A 21,348-nucleotide genomic window follows, 5' to 3' on the forward strand; every position below is an offset into this window, starting at 1 on the left:
CAATGAAACTGACGAAACGTTGAAAGTCTTGGAACACGGCAATTTCCTAACCTCTAGCGCCCCCTAATCCCCCGTGCATTCGCCGTCACTGGTCGAGCGTTCGAGTATACAACCGATCAGCGAAGCGTAGTCGCACGAACCTAGAGATCCTACCTAGATCTTTCCAAGACCTCCAAAACTCGCAACATCGTCAAGGACCGGTCACTCGAGACGCTCGTGACACTCCAAGTGATTCGAAACGTTCCTCCTTCGCGTGGAACCATCCCCAAAACTACTGCCACGGCCACCGGTCAGGTCTCAGCCCCTTCCAGCCACGCCCGTTCCACCCTTCCGTGCCCCGGAAACAAAAATGTACACCAGCAACGGTCGCAGTCCTCGTGCAGCGTCCACGCGCGTAGAGGCCGGGCCCCGCGCGATCCATCCCGGCCATTTTATGTACACTTGCAGGGTGGCAGCCGCGGCGACGTGTCCCGGAAGATCGAACACACGGCCAGTCCCCAGGCTACAATTGCACTTCGTTATCTCGAGCGTCCCTCGTCCAGGTGCCCGGGGCCCGGCTCGCTGTGGACCGTCCCGGATCAGGGCACAGAGGGTGCCAGAGCCTCGGACCGACGACCCTCTCCCCTGCTACGACGGCTCGGAGGTTGAGTCCGGCTCCCTCTCGTCGCCGGAGAGCTCTTCAGGTTCGCAGGTTTCGGCCAGCTGCTCGTCCTCGGGGTCGTCGTTCGTGCTGGTCACGGGCTCGTTCTCCTGTCACGGACTCCCTCCGCCAGCGTCCGCGTCGCCCCTGTGTCCACCGGGTGTCAGACTAGGGCTGCGCCTCCTCTTCTCTTGCAAGCCGTTCACCATGTTCTCGATCGACTTCAATTCACCGGCGGAGCTGCTGCCGGACGTGAGACCAGCTGTGGGTGTCGGTGATCCGGTAGGTGGCCTAGGAGGTGGGGACCTGGGACTCAGTGTCCTGCTGCCAGGGGTGACGGTCTCGAACGCGGAGCCGTGAGACGGCGCTGGTAAGCTGTACGGCGCAAATCGGTGTCCTTTCAGCTGGTGAAGAGGACTGGCCAAGGGGTGGGGGTAGTGCGCGAAGAGGGCCGGATGTTGGGACGCGGCCAGGGCTAGTTGCGCGTTGAACAGCATGCCCGGGGTGACACCGCCGTGGATCCCGAGGGGACTGGGTGGTATCAGAGGGCCTGGGCCCGGGTACAGGCCAGGTACCGGTGGGTAGAGGTACGGTAGCAGGGGCGGATGAAGCGGTGGACCCACCGACACGTCGGGTCTGGGCCCCTCGGAACTCGTTGGGCCTGCTCCACCGCCGCTCTCCGAACCCGACGACTCGCTACCCTCTCCCCTCTCGCTCGTTCGGTCGTCCCTCTCGCGGGAGTGCTCGCGTTCGCGTTGGTGGTGCGCCGGATGCGGCGTGTCGGGCCCCACGACGTCTAGCAGCTTGTCCTCGTCGTCCAGGAGGTCGTTCACGGAGTTGGACGAACGCCGCTTCTCCGGGGACGCTGGTCCACCTGCTGTCAAACGAGAGCCGCCTCCTGACACTGTCAACAGCGCCTGCCTTCTGCAACAACGACGCAGAGTTAGCAATCTTCTAGGGCTAGCCACTATACTACGTTCTGGCTTTTTTATCCAACGAATTAATTAAATAAAGGATGAAGATTTTGGAGACGGGATACTGTTTGATTAATTGAAAAACAATCGCAATCTCTCTACGTAAAAGGTGATGACAACGGAAGAATTGCTCGAAGATTAAAATGCACGTGATTTATCTTATCATCTCGAGCTTATTTATTTATTTTTCTATTTAATTTTCACGTGTTCAGGTACGGTATTTCTGGGAGAAATTTGTCCGGTCTTTTAGAGTTTGTTTGAAACAACCTATTGCGCGGGAAAACGTAACAACGACAGAGGGACGAGTTGGGATGCTTTGAAATTCACCCCTTAATCGCGCTGTTTCGCACCTCTGGCAAATTACAGGCGTTTTAGGTGTCGCGTGTACTCGGTGTGACAACACTCCTATGGCTGTCGTTGGTAAGCTTGCGTCTAAAATGCGTATTGATCGTGCGTGGTATGTGTGACGTGTCATTAGATCGATTATATTGGGCCAGGTACGGGCAGTCCGTAATTGCAGCGCGCCTATATGCGAATTTCAGTTCGACACAAAGGGTTCCATGCTTCGCAGGCGAAGTATCGCGAAACTAATTAACGTTGTTGCGATCGAATGTTCATTTCTGTTATGTTAATTCCCCTGGGCCAGATTCCTGTTTAATTACAGACCGGAACAAATTTTTTCCCCTGCCCCGTCTGCGTTATACGATCGTTCGTGTCGGTTTAGAAATCACCGGTACACGTATCGTATCGGGCATTTTTATTTCCTTGTTAGATACCTCGATGAGTTTCGATACACCGCGATGTTCGAAGCAATTTGCTTTAAAACAATGACACGCTTCAATTTTCGAAGCAATTTCCTTCGAAAACCCTCGCGAATCCAATTTTCAAACCAATTTACTCTAAGAAACTTCACGATTTCGGGTTGAAAACCAATTTGCCCCAAAAACCGCCGTTGTTCGACACTCAAATCGATCTATCTGCGCGCCCATTCCAAATCTCAATTACCGGAACGACATGACTGGAAAATTTCACGAGCCGACCTCTCTGGAACGACTCGTCTGAAAAATTTGCATAGGAAAACCTCGCACCTGTTATTATTTTCCACGATAGGAAAAATTTATCACCGAATTCAACCTCGACTCGTTCAACCGACATCATCGAGAAATCTACAGAACTCGATGTTCCGTAACATTACGTATCTAGTTTCCCCGTTCGATTTTCCCTTATTTCTAATGTTAACCAAAACTTGGCATCCTCGAGGAATCACGTTTCGATGGAAATCGAAAGGAGCACGCTAAATCTCGAATTTGGTTCGTTCGTTCGGCACAAAATCATCTTCAAAATAAAGAAAATAAAGAAAAAAAGGAAAAGAAAAGAAAATTAAGGAAATTTCTATGTTTCGAGCTCTATTCGATAAACGAGTGTAATGCAGAAATTTCACAAAGGTTTTCCAAGGTTTCCCAGGTTTCCCAAAATTTTCCAAAGTTTTCCAAGGTTTCCCATGTTTCCCAAAATTTTCCAAAGTTTTCCAGGGTTTCAAAGTTTTCCCAGACTTTCCAGTTTCCCGAAGTTTCCCAGATTTTCTAAAATTTTTCAGAGTTTCCCAAGGCTCCGCAGGTATTTCCAAACTTTCCACAGTTTTCCGAAGTTTCCCAGAATTTCCCAAGGTTTTTCAGATTTTCCAACACTTTATATCGTAGGATCTAAATGCACTAAATCTGAGACTCAGTTATTCACACTGTCACAATCCTTCACTCCTCACAAAATAAACGAAACCCTAAAATCCACTAAATCTCAAATTTTCTAATAACACTTGCATCACGTCACATTGCTCAGAATCCACTCAAAAGTCTGAAAGCACTATTATCATAACTCAAACACAATACCTTCGACAAATCACCATCGCACGGACCATGGTAAACGAAGCTACCGAACCAAACACTGCAAAACCACACCCTGAAGACTCGAAAAGCAAGAACACTATGATCGAAAGCGTTGTTCGCGAAGCCCACGAGCCAGCTAGCCAGCGACGAAGCGATCCAGACGTCCTCGGTGGAACGGATCCTCGACACTGCGATGGACCTGGTCACATGGAACATTGGCGGGCGATAGGGATGCAAATCAGAGTATTTGAACAAACACGCCGAGCAAACGTAAGCTTCGTGTAAGACTTGGCTAGAGCCGCTCGAGAGCCGGACGTAACGAGAGGCTTACCGATACCTTAATGCCGTGTAATGCGATCAATGCACCGACACAGCCGTGGCAAAACGACGACGAGGCGAAACAGAGACCCCGCGAGACATGGACGAACGGGGACGCCGGGAGGAAGAAGGAGGAACGCGAAGTACATCGTCGGTGTACGGATGAATCCGTGAGCCTGGAAAGGGTGTTACGCTACGGTTCTCCGGTTTCCGACGCGCTTAAGTGCGAGAGCACGTTAAAATCAATAGTTTGCGTGGACGACACGGGATTTGGTAAGCGAACCACCTCTCTTTCCCCGGCCACTCCACGACTGGCCGATCTTTCGATCAGCGAGGGGAGCCGAGATAGGCTTAGACGGGGCCCCAGCTGTCTTCCTAGGATTCGCGAGTGATTCCGATCATTAGACAACCAACCACCTTCGCATAGTCTTTGCCACTTCTGGAGTAGTGGGTCTAGGTCTCTTGGTCTAACTGGTGAAGTGACCGTTGCAATGAGAACGGAGAATCTTTATGAGGTCTGACGAAAAACGAGTTGGTCTGAGAAAGAAATGAGTTGATCCGACGAAGAAACGGGTTAGTATAACGATGAAATGAGTGAGTCTGATGAAGAAACGGGTTGGCCTGACGAAAAAAACGGATTGCCCTGACAAAAAGTGAGTTGGCTTGACGAAAAAACGGGTTGGTCTCAGGAAAAACGGTTGCTCTGACAAAAAACGGATTGGCTTGACGAAACAACGAGTTACCCTGACAAAAAACGAGTTGGTCTGACGAAAAGACGGGTTGACTTGACGAAGAAGCGGGTTACTCTGACAAAAAACGAGTTTGTCTGACGAAAAAACGGGTTATCCTGACAAAAAACCAGTTACCCGGACAAAAAGTGAGTTGGTCTGACGAAAAAACGGGTTGATCTGAGGAAAAACGGTTGCTCTGACAAATAACGGATTGGTTTGACAAAAAACGGGTTGATCTGACGAAAAAACGGGTCGACTTGACGAAAAAACTGATTACTCTGACAGAAAACGCGTTTGCCTGACGAAAAAACGGGTTGCCTTGACCAAAAACGGGTTGGTCTGACGAAAAACGGTTGCTCTGACAGAAAAAGGGTTGGCCTGACAAAAAACGTGTTGGTCTGACGAAGAAACGGGTTGCACTGACTAAAAAACAGGTTGCCCTGACAAGAAAACGGGTTGCCCTGACGGAAAAACAAGTTAGCCTGGCGAAATTCGATTAAATCCTCGCATTCGTGCGAGTCGTCGATGGGAATGCACCTGGACAGGTATGTAAGAACCGTTTGCAAGGTTCGGGGAGAATGAACTAGCTTCCCCGAGCGTGTGTTGGTCGAGCAATCCTCCGGTGCCTGCGGGTGGTCTTCCCGCGCTTAGTTTAGCGTACGTGCTAATGCGAATAAAAAAATATGGCGAAGCCATAAGACGTCGGCGAATCTTCGCTAATTTTATCCAATTCTCCGGAGTTTCCAGACAAGAACCCGGCGCGCATTTTTCCAACGAGCATTTCCGAAGCGGTTGGAACAACGGTTTACCGAATCACACGATTATCCGTGAAATGCGCGCGTCTCCACTCCCGATCCCGCTCTGCTTATGTGCCTGCGAGCAGGATGAGGGCAGGTAATTGGATTCACTAGGTGTGCTTCTGTCGTGCACGCGGCTGTTCCAGTTTCGAACCGGTTCGCGCCACTTGCTCGCCATTTGAACGTTCTTATCACTCGGGATACCCTCTTGCGCCTTTACAACTGTAATCTCGGCTTGCCAACGTAAAAACAGCCGCGATTTCACTCGCGTCTTATCGATACAGCTATCTACGCTCCGGACCAGCCACATTTTCTTCGACTTTCGAGAGGAATAGGCGAGATCACATATACGTAGATGGAAATTCGATCGTCTCTGGAGGAATTACCGATTCTGCCAATCTACTGGGTATTTCTCGCTTGTACGTATATGGAACTTTTAGTCAATTTTGATGTTTCGCTGATATCAGGAATGTTTCTTTTTCGTCTTTTCAGGGAAGAATTTTTAATGGGGTTTCTTTGTTATTTCTTATTTCATGGAACAATTTTTCTCGTTCTTCAAAATTCTGATCACAGAGTTCTTTTATGGTAATAATGTTCTTGGCGGTGTTATTTATTTTTCTCAGTTTTGGGTCTTACAGAATAATTCTCAAATTATTTCTTATTTCATGGAACAATTTTTCTCGTTCTTCAAAATTCTGATCACAGAGTTTTTTTATGGTAATAATGTTCTTGGCTGGTGTTATTTATTTTTCTCAGTTTTGGGTCTTACAGAATAATTCTCACTGAATTGGCAGAATGTCTTTTCTCTTCTTTTCAAAAATTAATTATTTCTTATTTGTTCATGTATAAGATCTTAGTTAATTTTAATATTAATCTGAAATTAGTCAAGTTTTATATTGACATTTTGAGAAAACAGTTTTTAATGGGGTTTCTTTGTTATTTTTATTTTTCTATGGGTCGAGAGATATTTTTTAATTATAGAGCAGAATCTTCCATCTTTTTCAAAATTTTGATTGAACTGAAAATATTTTCTGTGATAATAAAATTCCTAGCTGGTGCTATTTCTTTTCTTAATTTTTGGGTCTTACAGAATAATTCTCACTGAATTAGTACAATTTTAAATAGAGTGTTTTAAGTTAATAAAATTTTGTACTGTCTTCTATCTTCTTTTCTAAAATATATTTTCTAGTTATATCTCATTTGTAAATGTACAAAATCATCAGTCAATTTTAATATCAGTCTGATATGATCCAAGATTTGTATTAGCCTATCGAAAAAAATATTTTTAATGGGGCTCCTTCATTAATTTTCATTTTCCATAGAACGAGAGGTATTTTTAATTCTGACAGAAAGGTTTTCCATGCAAACAAAATTCTTTTCAAATTTATTTAATTCTTTTCTCCAATTTTTCCCATACAATTTTAATTAGCAAATGTTCTAAAATAAAATTGTTTACTATCTTACTCCTTCTTTTCCAAATTATAAATTTTTAGCTTCCATGGAAGAGACTAAAATTAAAATTGCCATTCACACTACAACATAATGAATATAAATTATATAAATTATATTGTAATTATTATGAAAATAAATGCTCTTCGTCTAGACGAAATTTTGACTGTGGAATGCTCATAGCCAAATTTTCTTCCTGAAAATTTTGAATTCCGCGAATCACACTCTGATTCGAAACCTCGGACTTCACACTGTATATTGGATCAACGTTTGCGGAATAGGTCTTCAAGGATCATCGTCCTCGCGCTAAACGGTATAAGATGTTAGACACAGTCCAGTGGATCGCGGCAATTTCACCGGATAATCACGCGATAATCGATCCCGATTCCGGTCGATATCCTCTCTGGCTACCCATTTTGGCAAATCGTACCCGGCTCTCTCGACTTTCCACCATGAATTATGCATCTGCGGAAATCCATCGCGCCGCCATAATTGAGCCGTTTGAAAAGTCGCCGCTGGATTATCGATCGCGTCGATCCTGGCCTCACACGGGCAATCCCTTTGATCCACGATCGATCCTGCTGCCTCGCTCGTCTCTGTGCAGCCAGCATCGCGGTATCTCCGCTTTTCATGGAATACCGTGCGTTTTTTCCCACTTTCGCCGCGATTCCAAAGATCCACCGTGTGATTCCCCATAGAAATGAAGATTCTAGAGCTTCTTCGAGAATAGGAAATTCCTTTAACCCTTTGACTGCCACGCCGAAATCACACGTTTCGCTCAAATTAATTTTGTTACCCAAAATAACTTTTCCATTTGCTTCTAGAAAATATTGATTGGTTTGTAATTTGGTTTCGTTGGTAAATCGTGATTCGCGATTTCTTTCGAAACGGTGTCCTATATATATATATATTTATTAATTGACATTGAAAATGTCTGCAATCTTCAGATTGCACTATTTATAATTTTTTAGTATAGTTCCAATTAATTTGATAAAGACAAACAATAGACCTGACATAAATTCTTTTTCATGGCAATATTTATAATTATTTAGAATTTTATAATTGATAATAATATTTGTAATTATTTGGAAGTGTACAAAATTTGGAATCTTACAATGATTTATATATATATATATTTATTAAATGACACTGAAAATATCTGCAATCTTCAGAAATGTTTAAAAGGCTTTTGAAATAATGTAAAATAATATAAGTGAACTAAAAATTCTCCTCTTTTCTACATTATCATAAAGAATTTAATCAGTTGCTAGTACCCTGCAGCTAAAAAAATCTTCCAGAGTTAATCTCTTGTTATCGATCTTTATTACGAATTACTATCGTTAACAATTTGATAAATAATCCTACGATATATTTCTTCAAGCATCGTATTATAAATTAATAATTTATAAAATAAATTTGCAAGTATTTGCATATTATAACTGAATAAATTTGCAAGTATCACGAGACTCATAAAATTGGAAATTCTTTTTCCCTCGGATTGCGAAATAAAAATCGTACTGTCCAATAATGTGAACGTATCTAGGAAGCTTACAGAATATCGGTATTACATATTTGAATAATATTATAAAAAAATATAGCGGGTTTTTCGTAATGAAAATTAAAAAATCGTTAGCTGGGATTGGAATGAAAATTATTCCCAATGGAGAAGCGACCGCGACCCCAAGCTAACCCGACCTAATATTCGCCACCCCTGTGCATAATTCCCTCAATGAAAAGGCTAACACCTATGAAGAATCCTAGCAATCTGTCTCTCCGACCGGCCCACCCCAGCACCCTATCCTCGCCCGCCCCTGACTCGAGGGTGACACTGACTCTATTAGAGACAAAGAATCGGTCAAAGGTCCGCATAATTTCGCCACAATCACCAACTGCCGAGGATCACATCGGCCGATTTCATCGTCTTTCATCCTCCAATCCAGCCGGAATAATGAAAGTTCGTCCCTTTGAAGTCCAACAGGCGTGTATCGGTGTCATCGTCGAGAATTTATTTTAGCTTATTCATTTATTCCCATGCAGGAAATAAAGTGCATTTTTAATTTCTAAATTACGGTGATCGAGGCAGGTCGGTGTACGACCCTTGCTCGTGGCCCCTGTTCTCGCGTCTCCGCCCCTGATCTCTACGAAATTCTGCCGGGGCTCGATGATTCCCGTCTTAATGGATCGTTGACGATGAAACGTCTTTCTGACGCAGCTTTCGCTGAAATATCGCGATCGAGGGGTGAAAAGGGAGGCTGCGGGGATGACTGTGAGAGGGGGTTGATTATTTTCTATCTCTCGAAAACTCGAGGGCGGGATTCGAGTGGCGCTTTCAGGCAGGATGATTCTGAATGCTGGCTGACGCGTTGCGGAATTTCGTTCGGCGATGTTTTGGGGTGCAACTGGAGCCGGGAATGGGGATCGGGATTCGCGCAGTGTCGACGTCGCTGGGTTTTATTTTTCATGGGAATCTTCGATTGCGCGAGAGACTGGGGATGGAAACGGTGGTTAACGAAGATTCGAGGAATAGAGGTTTGTGAGAAATATTTTTGCGCGATGTGGATAGCAGAATCTTGTTTGGGATAAGAGGATGAGAGAATCTTGTACTGTGGGTAGAGAGAATCTTGTACTGTGCGTGCCTTGAGAGGAGACCTGGACAGGGGAGGAAGAGACACCCTATTTAACGCGTGTCTTCGATTTTAGTGAACCTGGGATCAAAGCTGTTAGGTGATATGGTGAGTGAAGAGAGTTGTGATGTGAATCGTGCAATAAATATTTTTAATACAGCGAGTAATTTTGCAAATTTGTGAATGCGATAACTTGAGAGAAATCAATGTCTTGTGATCATTTATAAATGCTGAAAAATTCGTGATATACGCTTCACAGGATATTCTCCAAACTACCCCTACAGAAACAATCCTTATCTCATAGTTAGGATAAAAAGTAAATATATTTTATGTACAAAAATTTTGATATAATGATCTTCGACTGTGATAAAAATTTTCAATACCACATCTTCATTCTATATATTTTCAAATTTGCATATAATTATGGAGAATTAATTATTGCTATTCCAGAATTTATTATATTTATGTATAACTATCAAAAAATTCTGGATATACATTTCACAAGACTTTGTCCAAACTATCCCTCAAATCACAACCCCCATCTCACAATTAGGTGTCAAGCAAAACAGTTTCTATTTCAACAGTCTTGTTATAATGATTTTCAACTATGACAAAAATTTTCGATATACCACCCTCATTCTATATATTTCCTAATTTCCACATAATTATGGGGAATTAATTATTTCTATTCTGAAATTTCTTATATCTACTTATAATTGCCAAAAAATTCTTTATATGCTTCACAGGACTATCCCTCCAAAAACAACCCTTATCTCGCAATTAGGACTCAAACTAATCATAGTTTATTTATAAAAATTTTGTTATAACGATCACCTATTGTGAGAAAAATTTTCAACACCTCATCTTCATTCTATATATTTTCCAATTTTCATATAGTTATGGAGAATTAATTATTTCTATTATAAAATTTCTTATATCCATTTATATATACCAAAAAATTCCTGATATACATTTCATAGGATCACTTCTCCAAAAACAACCCTTATCTCACAATTAGGATCCAAATTAAACATATTTTATTTAACAAAATTTTTCTATAGCGATCTTCCACTGTGACAAAGTTTTTTAGCACCCCATCTTCATTCTATATATTTTCCAATTTTCACATAATTATGGAGATTTAATTATTTCTGTTCCAAAATTGCTTATATCCTCTTATAAAAGCCAAAGAATTCTTGACATACATTTCACAGGATTTTCTCCAAACTACCCCTCAAATCACAACCCCTATTTCACAATTAGGACTCAAACTAACTACATTTTATTTACAAAAATTTTGCTATAATAATCTTTCACTGTGACAAAATATTTCAGCACCCCACCTTCACTCTATATATTTTCCAATTTTCACATAATTATGGAGAATTAATTATTTCTATTCTAAAATTTCTTATATCCTCTTATAAAAGCCAAAGAATTCTTGACATACATTTCACAGGATTTTCTCCAAACTACCCCTCAAATCACAACCCCTATTTCACAATTAGAACTCAAACTAAATACATTTTATTTACAAAAATTTTGCTATAATAATCTTTCACTGTGACAAAAATATTTTAGCACCCCACCTTCACTCTATATATTTTCCAATTTTCACATAATTATAGGGAATTAATTATTTCTATTCTAAAATTTCTTATATCCTCTTATAAAAGCCAAAGAATTCTTGACATACATTTCACAGGATTTTCTCCAAACTACCCCTCAAATCACAACCCCTATTTCACAATTAGGACTCAAACTAAATACATTTTATTTACAAAAATTTTGCTATAATAATCTTTCACTGTGACAAAAATATTTTAGCACCCCACCTTCACTCTATATATTTTCCAATTTTCACATAATTATAGGGAATTAATTATTTCTATTCTAAAATTTCTTATATCCTCTTATAAAAGCCAAAGAATTCTTGACATACATTTCACAGGATTTTCTCCAAACTACCCCTCAAATCACAACCCCTATTTCACAATTAGGACTCAAACTAAATACATTTTATTTACAAAAATTGTGCTATAATAATCTTTCACTGTGACAAAAATATTTTAGCACCCCACCTTCACTCTATATATTTTCCAATTTTCACATAATTATAGGGAATTAATTATATCTACTCTAAAATTTCTTATATCCTCATACAAATGCCAAAAAATTCTTCATATACCCCACAGAATTTTGTTCGTGCTCCCCATCGAAGATTCCCCGTCCCATAACTCGAACCCGAATCTACATACGTAAACTCGCATAACTGAACCCGTGGTTGGGACACGCGTTCGCCGGAGTAATTCGGGCGATTCTCGGCAGATTCGAGGATTACGCGGATAATGTCTAGTAAATGCAGCAAATGGCGAGGCGTGGCGATTAATAACGCGAGGCCAGCGTGGAAATCTGGGCAGATTGATTCTTCGCGCGCCACGATACGATCGTTCCGGCGCGCGCCTTGATAAATGACGTGACAACGAGCCACGCCGGGGCCAGTGCTGCCCTTTTTATCTGCGGCCTTTTTTCCTCCCTTTTTACCCGGGGAAAATATTTCTTTTTAACCGGCATGACGAATCGACCGGCCACGCTCGAACGCCGCGTAAGAACTTAATGAAATAACGCGGCGAAACTTCGCCACAGCCATTGCTCGAAATTCGTGCACTCACCGTGATTTCCTTTCCTTCCTTTTTCTTCTCATTCGGGGAAATTAGACGACTGGATTAATCGACTCGAGGAACCAGTCTCGAATTGCATTTAATCGCGCTTTATGCCAGAACGAGGGTTGATTATGGGGTCATCGACGATGATTCCGGCGAGGTAATTTTGCCGAATGAGGCTCTTGCTTTTTGGTAATTGTTTTGGGGTATTTAAAGTTATTCCGCGGTTTACGATGTGGCATTTTTGAGAATTGTTGCTTCGCGTGCTTTTTTAACGCTCTTTTAGAGCGTATACTTAATTATTTACCGAGAAGGCATAGAGGAAGAGCGAGGGGGTTGATTATAGTGATTTTGGTGAAATAATTTCGGGGAATAACTTGGATAGTGAAGCTTGTAATTCGGGTAATTATATTATATTTACAACAGTTTAAACTCTTTGTTTAAGTGTATATACATAATTATTTACCAAAAGCGTGTCAAGTTAGTTGGGAATAATTTTGCTATTTAAGATATAGTGATTTTAGAAATTATCAATTTATTGAGATACACAAAGATATGTACTTTCTAAATAATTATGGAAAATATGAATATATATTCCCAAATATTCATAACCATATATATTATATACAGAATTCTAACTTCTCTATCAAAAGGACCTCTCACCCTCGCTAGGATACTAATTAAATTATATAGCACTTGAATCCTGTGATTGAAAATCAACATTTGGTACCAGCCAATCATCTCCTATGACAAGCTTCTAATTACCAAAATTTGTTAATTTGGAGGAAGAAGGGAGATAGCCATTTATATATACAAAATTCTAATTTCTGTATCAAACGTACTCCAAATTTTGAAGAACTCTCACCTCCACTGGAATATTAATTAAATTATAGAGCACTTGAATCCCGTACTTGAATATTAACATTTGGTACTTGCCAATCATCTGCTATGACAAGTTTCTAATTTGTGTAATTAACATATTTAAAAATTTGTTAATTTGGAGGAAGAAGAAAGATGGCCAAAGTTTAATATTCACAGCTACATTTTATATATACAAAATTCTAATTTCTGCACCAACAAGACCCCTCACCCTCACTGAAGCACTATTTAAATTATATAGCACTTGAATCCTGTGCTTGAAAATCTACATTTGGCTGCTGTTAAGTATCTCCTATGACAGGACTCTGACTACCAAATATGTTAATTTGAGAAGAAAAGAAAGATGGCCAAGGTGAAAATTTTAAGGGACCTACACCCCCATTCGAATACTAATTAAATTACATAGAACTTGAATACCCTACTTGAAAATTAATATTCGGTTCATTAACAGTTTCTTACTACCAAATTTGGCAATTTGAGGAAAAAAGAAATATGGCCAAGGTGTAATATTCACAGCTACATTTTATATATACAAAATTCTAGTTCCTCTACCAAAAGGATCTCTCAACCTAACTGGAGCACCATTTTAATTACACAGCACTTGAATCTTGTGCTTCAAAATTAACACTTGCTTCCTGTTAAGCATCTTTTATGACAGGACTCTGACTACCAAATTGTATGACTACCAATATAATATTAATTTTGGAAGAAAAGAAAAATGGCAAAGGTGAAATATTCATAGCCACCTTTTGTATATACAAAATTTTAATTTCTCTACCAAAAGGATCTCTCACCCTCATTGAAGCACTATTTAAAATTATATAGCACTTGAATCCTGTGCTTGAAAATCCACATTTGGTTCCTGTTAAACATCTTCTATGACAGAACTCTGAATACCAAACTTGTTAATTTGGGAAGAAAAGAAAAATGGCCAAGGTGAAATATTCATATCCACTTTTTGTATATAGAAATTTCTAATTTCTCTACCAAAAGGATCTCTCACCCTAACTGAAGCACTATTTAAAATTATATAGCACTTGAATCTTGTGCTTGAAAATCCACATTTGGTTCCTGTTAAACATCTTCTATGACAGAACTCTGAATACCAAACTTGTTAATTTGGGAAGAAAAGAAAAATGGCCAAGGTGAAATATTCATATCCACTTTTTGTATATAGAAATTTCTAATTTCTCTACCAAAAGGATCTCTCACCCTAACTGAAGCACTATTTAAAATTATATAGCACTTGAATCTTGTGCTTGAAAATCCACATTTTGGTTCCTGTTATGAATTTTCTGTGACAGGACTCTGACTACCAAATTTGTTAATTTGGAGAAAAAGAAAGATGGTCGAAGTGTAATATTCATAGCCACCTTTTGTACATATAAAATTCTAATTTCTCTAGCAAAAGGATCTCTCACCCTAACTGGAGTACTAATTAAATTACATAGCACTTGAATTCTGTGCTTGAAACTCAACATTTGGTTCCTGGTGAGCATCTCCTACGACAAGTTTGTAACCACCAAAATTTGTTAACTTGGGTGAAAAAAAGCGGTGGCCAAGGCATAGCCGAAAGTGAAGGAGGGAAAAAGGGAATAACGAGACGATGGAAAAAAGCAGGAGGCCTGGTACGCCGGAAGTGGTCCGCCCCACCACGAAACCGGCCTTTATACGCCGGTTACTGGCTCGTAGCGGCGATATAAAATTCAAAGCCAGCAAGTGGCACCCTCCACGCTAACGACAGCGCCGCCCCTGAGCATCAGTATGCTAATCCGATGATTGGCTATGTTCCAACCCCGTTCGCTCTCCTTCTCTCGCTCTCTCCTCATCTCGCCCCCTTCCTCGCCCCTCTCTCTCTCCTTCTGTCGCGACTCCGCATCTCCTGGTTCTCTGCGGCTTCCTGATGGGATCCGGCCACCCTTAACCGAAACCATAAGCCAAAACTAACCCTTATTCTAATTAGGCGGCGCCACGACGCGCCCCCTGCTTTGCATATTTTCTCGATTAACCTCGCCCTTTCTTTATCCGGCCCGAGCGCCGGGCGTCGCTTCAATTTCCGCGGAATTTCCTCGGCCCCCGCTTTTTCCATCGCCACCCCCGGGCATTTATCTAAGGAACCGTTCAACCTACAGCCGCTGAGTAAATTCTGCGTTACGTGCTCTGCCAGAGGACGTGGCATTCGGTATTCCGTGGATTAGTTCCGTTGCCGTAGAATTATTCTCCCAATTTAGATAAAAATTCTATTTATCTCGAGACGATTAATTTGAGTTTGGGCTAAGTTTCTGGTAGGTGGTGCAAGAGATACTGTGGAGATCGATGATATAATTTTAGAAAAATTAGGTAGTTATTAATACCTTGAGCGTTGAGATTGGTCTAATCTAATTGGATTAGAAGAACATCGAGGAACAAGTGTCCTGATGGTTGTTTGGAATTGTAGTCATTCAGTATCCAGGTTTCAACCATTGTTTGATACTTCTTTAATACAAAGATGAAATTTGTTGAAGGAAAATCTGATGATCGATAGTGGAATCTAAAATTTATTTTAATTTTGTATTCACATTGCAAAGAAATTGGAAGAATATGAAGATAGAGAGTAATTTATACCGAAATTTATACCATCGGGTAATTTATGCTATCGCTAGCATCTAAGTACCCATCGATAGCACTCTAGCACCCATCGCTAGCAGCCAAGAACCCAAACTTCCATCGCTGGCACCCAATAACCCAAGCTTCCATCGTTAGCACCCAAGAACGCAAGCTGCCATCGCTAGCACCCAAGAACCCAAGCACTCGTCGTTAGCACCCAGACACCCAAGCTTCCATCGCCAGCACCCAAACACCCAAGCTTCCATCGCTAGCACCCTGGAATCCAAGCTTTCATCGCTAGCACCCAAGAACCCAAGCACCCATCGATAGCATCCAAAAATCCAAGTATCCGTCGTTAACACCTAAACACCCAAGCTTCCATCGCTAGCACCCAGGAACCCAAGCTTTCAACGCTAGCATCCAAGAACCCAAGCTTTCAACGCTAGCACACAAACACCCAAGCTTCCATCGCTAGCACCCTGGAACCCAAGCTTTCATCGCTAGCACCCAAGAACCCAAGCACCCATCGATAGCATCCAAAAATCCAAGTATCCGTCGTTAGCACCTAAACACCCAAGCTTCCATCGCTAGCACCCAGGAACCCAAGCTTTCAACGCTAGCACCCAAGAACCCAAGCTTCCATCGCTAGCACCCAAGAACCCAAGCTTTCAACGCTAGCACACAAACACCTAAGCTTCCATCGCTAGCACCCAAGAACCCAAGCTTCCATCGCTAGCACCCAAGAACCCAAGTATCCATCGCTCACACCCAAACACCCATCGCTTCGAAAACCACAACAATTAATATCTCATAGCACCTGTCACAATCCCAAAACTACATCAATCTTCTAATCCTTCTCCGCAAGCACAGACAAAACGCAAACATCGAAGCTAATCCAAAGCTAAATGCCACCCATCACCCAAGCACCCATCGCTGGCAGCCAAGCGGCTCGAAAACCGCGGCAATTAATATGCCACGATCCATAGGAAAACTCAGACAGTACGAATCGCTGGCATCACGGCCAATTTCATCCCCCATCGCAACCCCTTTCCGCAACGTCTTCCGTCATTGTACCTGAACGCCCGCGAACGACAAATTGGCGAAGCTTACGCAGCTTTGACTGGCGTGTAGCGAGGATTAGCGAGGTTAACGAGGCCGGCACGAGGCTTATATGCATAGAGCGACTTAACCTCGTCAGAATCCACTCGAGGGCCACCGGGAACCCTGGATGAAATTGAAACGGGCCCGGTGTACGCGACCCTCGCCTATATAAGCTCGTAAAGCCGCGATATTGAATACAAATGGACGATACCGGGGTGCAAATGAGCCCGGTGGATGCGACCTCGGCCCCGAGGGCTGACCCCGAGCCCTGATCCGTTGAACTTAATAGCGGGGATCGTGGGGAGAGCACCGAAAAGCTCGACGATCAATTAGGTCCATCTAGAAGACAGGATCTGGAATTGCTTTTTGTTCGATGGGGCTCGGATTCGGGAAAGGGGTGGACGCTGCTTTCTGCGGCTACCCCTTCTACCTGCTACACCGCGAATTTTATTTTCCTTCCTCGCCCTTCTCATTTTCACGTTTTCAGAAAAATTTCGGTATTTCGTAATTCTAGCAAAATTATTTTATTATCGAGTATTTCTATTCTTTTCTCTTTGATGATGGAATATTATTATTTTTGCTTCTGCTTCTTCCAGGTGTAACAAATTAGGGGTTAATTTGTTACTCTCCTGTTCCAAGTATTTTTATAATAATATGGCTCTGCAATATCTTTTTTCTTTTTTGAGAAATTCAATGTTTTAAAATGGTAGAGAATAGAATTAACCCTTTGCACTCGAGAGACGACCCTCAGTCGTCATTTAATGAGAACCTAAAGTTCGATGTTAATTAATATATCGAATTTAAATTACCCAACGATGCGTGGAATGTTGAAGTAAAATAATTCTACGTCTTAATTTACATACGATTTCTTTTTCACAGTTTTAAAAATATCGCCAACTTTATGGCAGAAAGTCTCCGAATTACTATTTCCCTGTAACGAAAAATTCGCCGAGTGCAAAGGGTTAAATTTGCATATTCTTTTGAGAACAGTTTCAATTTTTGAAGCGGTTAATATAGAATAAGGTAGCAGGGGGTTAGGAGGGTTCTAAAACTTAATACTTTCAAAATTCACGGTTCGATATTTTAATGTACTATGATTTCATAGTACATTCTATGGGATTTCGATTTTTTAGAAAAGAAATGGAATTGCGAGAGATTGTTCTTCTATAATGAACTGTGCCATAGGAACAGTGAATTCTTCTTCAGGAAGATAAGTTTTGTGAGTTTCAAAAAGGGGGTTGTTTTTCTTACTTTCAGAGAAATAAATTTCAAATTGTGCTGAAAAGTTTAAATGAAGTTTTGAAAGCGATACTCACTTTTTCTCGCGCTTGCCCGCCCCCGTGTCCCGGAATCCCTTCGCGAACGGGTTGTTGTCGATCTTCAGCTGGGTGATCTGCAACACAAGGAAATCGCGATGAACGTGCGTCGTTTAACTAATGAGATACATGCGCGAGCAAAATCGAGGATAATTAATCGAACATCCGACGAGAAGATGATTTTCGACTGAGTCGTTACCTGAATAAATTAAAATATCGGGAATACCTGCATCGATTCCCACAGGGACGGAATAAATTCGAAAATGTGGAGAAATTGGAGAAATTCCTCTGCACCCCTTAGTCCCTATTTCATTTGCCACTCACTCCTTGGTTCCTGTTTCTGTTCACCAACCACCCTTTGGGCCCTATTTCGCTCGTTAACCATCCCTTGGTCCCTATTTTATTTGCCATCCACCTCTTAGACCATATTTCGTTCGAACCATCCCTTGGTCCCTATTTGGTTCGTCATCCACGCCTTGGACCCTATTTCATTCGTCAACCACCTCTTAGGCCTTATTTTATTTGTCACCCATCCCTTGGGCCCTATTTTGTTCGTCAATCACCCCTTGGTCCCCATTTTATTTGCTACTCACGTCTTGGGCCCTATTTCGTTCGTCAATCACCCCTTGGTCCCTATTTTATTTGCTACTTACTTCTTGGGCTCTATTTCGTTCGTCAACCACACCTTGGACCCTATTTCGTTCGTTAACCACGTCTTAGGCCCTATTTTATTTGCCACCCACCCCTTTGGCCCTATTTCGTTCGTCAATCAGCCCTTGGTCCCCATTTTATTTGCTACTCACGTCTTGGGCCCTATTTCGTTCGTCAATCAGCCCTTGGTCCCCATTTTATTTGCTACTCACTTCTTGGGCCCTATTTCGTTCGTCAACCACGCCTTGGACCCTATTTCGTTCGTTAACCACGTCTTAGGCCCTATTTTATTTGCCACCCACCCCTTTGGCCCTATTTCGTTCGTCAATCACCCCTTGGTCCCCATTTTATTTGCTACTCACGTCTTGGGCCCTATTTCGTTTGTCAACCACGCCTTGGACCCTATTTCATTCGTCAACCACCTCTCAGGCCCTATTTTATTTGCCACCCACCCCTTTGGCCCTATTTCGTTCGTTATTCACCCCTTGGTCCCCATTTTATTTGCTACCTCACGTCTTGGGCCCTATTTCGTTCGTCAATCACCCCTTGGTCCCCATTTTATTTGCTACCCACATCTTGGTCTCTATTTCGTTCGTCAACCACGCCTTGGCCCTATTTCGTTCATCAACCACGCCTTGGACCCTATTTCGTTCGTCAACCACCTCTCAGGCCCTATTTTATTTGCCACCCACCCATTGGGCCCTATTCTGTTCGTCAATCACCCCTTAGTCCCCATTTTATTTGCCACCCACGTCTTGGACTCTATTTCGTTTGTCAACCACCCCTTGGGCCCTATTTAATTCGCCACCCACCTCTTGGGCCCTATTTCATTCGCCATCCACTCCTAAATTTTCAACGAAAATTCGAACGAGATCCATCGGGTCCATTCCTTCGCTTTTGATCCCTCGATTGCGGTTTCTTTTCTTCTCTTCATCCCGCAATATTTTTTCCACGAAAAGCTTTCGAAAGCCACGACGATCGACACAGGTTACGGGGAATCGAGGGCCCCAGAGGCTGGCAGCGGAATCGGACGGGTTTCGAGAAAGCCAGGAGGGTTCGAAAAGATTCGCACAAGCGATATCTCTCTTCCGGTAACGGGAGGTACCGGGAAGCAGCCGCGATAACGCGAAGAGGAGGAACCGCGCGACGAAAAATCCGGACAACGGGCCCCTTCTGCGCACGAGCGCCACTACGGCAATAATGCGTACCGGGAAGCCCCGAGCTTCCGCGAACCCTGTCGCCACCATACGCAGGGGATTTTAATTAAGCGGAGCACCGATTGATCTCTCACTGCAATCCAATTTTTATTTTTTTTTTTTTACGGTTTTTTGGAAGCTCGAAAAATTTTCAAAAGAAGGATTTGATTCTTGCGGAGTTTTAATATCGAATTGAATTTCTATGATTTTTAACTTCCCTTGTTTTTAAATCCAAATCTAATTCTTATAATTTTCTTACTTTTTATTTTAAATTCTTATCTTAAATTAAACTTTTTATTTAAATTATTAATTTCTGACAATTTCTCGATCTTCGTCACCAAGGGTAGTATTGGGATTTATAAATTCGAGCGAATTAAAAATATTCGAAATTGTTCCCTAATTGGTTGTAACGCGACAAGAAGGAAAAATTGCCGAGGGGTTTGCAAATATGGAGAAGTGTGAAATAATTTGTAATCGGAACGTTCCTCCTAATTGATTTAGCCCCGAATTCGCCGATAGTTCTTCGCTTTATTTTCGTCCGTAATTTCGCGAACAAACGATGGGAAGCTTGTTAATTAAACCGTCGTAGTCAGCTGCAACTCGCCATTTAATTACAACATTTTCTTTAATTAGTTTAATTAATTCGATACCCGGGCCCTGCACCTGTTCGGTTCTAAACTTCGATAATTAATATGCAGGGGTAATGGCCCGATAATAACTTTCCAATGAAGAAACAGATAACGCTGTTACACTCCATCACCTTACGCACGCGCATGATGGAACTAGATATTAATTAACGCGTTAATCAACTGTTCCCCGAAAACGCCAACCCCTTCGATAATACCTTCCATGATAACGGATCCTTTCAACAGACAATTAGGAACTCGCCAACGATAACCAATATCCCATAAAACCAAATAGAAAAGAAAGAAAAAGGAGTGGAGAACAAAAGATTCCCTATAAACCGGGGAAGTCCCTAGACTTTCCTCCGGTAGACAATTAGATACTCGCAATCGATACCCCAAACTCCCATGAAATCAATAAGAAAGGGATAAAATGAAAAAAGAAAAGGGGAATGAAAATTCCCTATAAAACAAAGAAAGTCCCTAGACTTCCTACTGATAGAAAATTAAAAACACACGGTCGATACCCCAATCGCTCGTAAAATTAGTTAAAAGAAGGAAAGTAAGATAGAAGCAAAATTCCCTAGATCCTTGAAAAAGTCCCTAGACTTCCTCCGAATAGACAATTAGGAAGTCACAACCGATAACCCCGTCGATTTAAAATGAAAAGTAAAATAAAAACCGGGAAGTCAAGAAAAATTCCCTATAAGTCCCCAGACTTCCTCCGGCGGAGGGAGGGAACGGACAATTAGAAAGTCGCGAATCGATAATCAAACCTCCCCGTAAAACCGATTTAAAAAGAAAAATAAACTGGAAAACGGGAAGAGAAGAAAAATTCCCTATAAACCCGGAAAAGTCCCCAGACGGCGATTTCCATCCCGAAACTTTTTCCCGCGTCCGTTTCCTCCCCCCCCCCG

The 21,348-nt window shown here is 41.9% G+C and overlaps 1 protein-coding gene across 3 annotated transcripts in view; it reads right to left on the reverse strand.

The window, feature by feature from the left end:
- Positions 1-686: 686 nt before the first annotated feature.
- The window catches only part of bi (T-box transcription factor bifid), a 215,667-nt gene continuing 195,005 nt past the window's right edge, over positions 687-21,348 (reverse strand). For 2 of the 3 annotated variants that reach the window (XM_017900427.1, XM_017900425.1), the window contains exons 6-7: positions 17,962-18,038; positions 687-1,564 (exon numbers count right to left, since the gene is read on the reverse strand). In XM_017900427.1, the coding sequence (XP_017755916.1) occupies positions 754-1,564; positions 17,962-18,038 (888 nt within the window). In that variant the 3' untranslated portion in view covers positions 687-753. The remainder of the gene's footprint in view (positions 1,565-17,961; positions 18,039-21,348) is intronic. The other variant, XM_017900426.1, reaches the window with a different exon arrangement.

Source organism: Eufriesea mexicana, unplaced genomic scaffold (genome assembly GCF_001483705.2).
Source record: "Eufriesea mexicana isolate 0111107269 unplaced genomic scaffold, ASM148370v2 scaffold1223, whole genome shotgun sequence".
Classification (NCBI taxonomy): domain Eukaryota; kingdom Metazoa; phylum Arthropoda; class Insecta; order Hymenoptera; family Apidae; genus Eufriesea; species Eufriesea mexicana.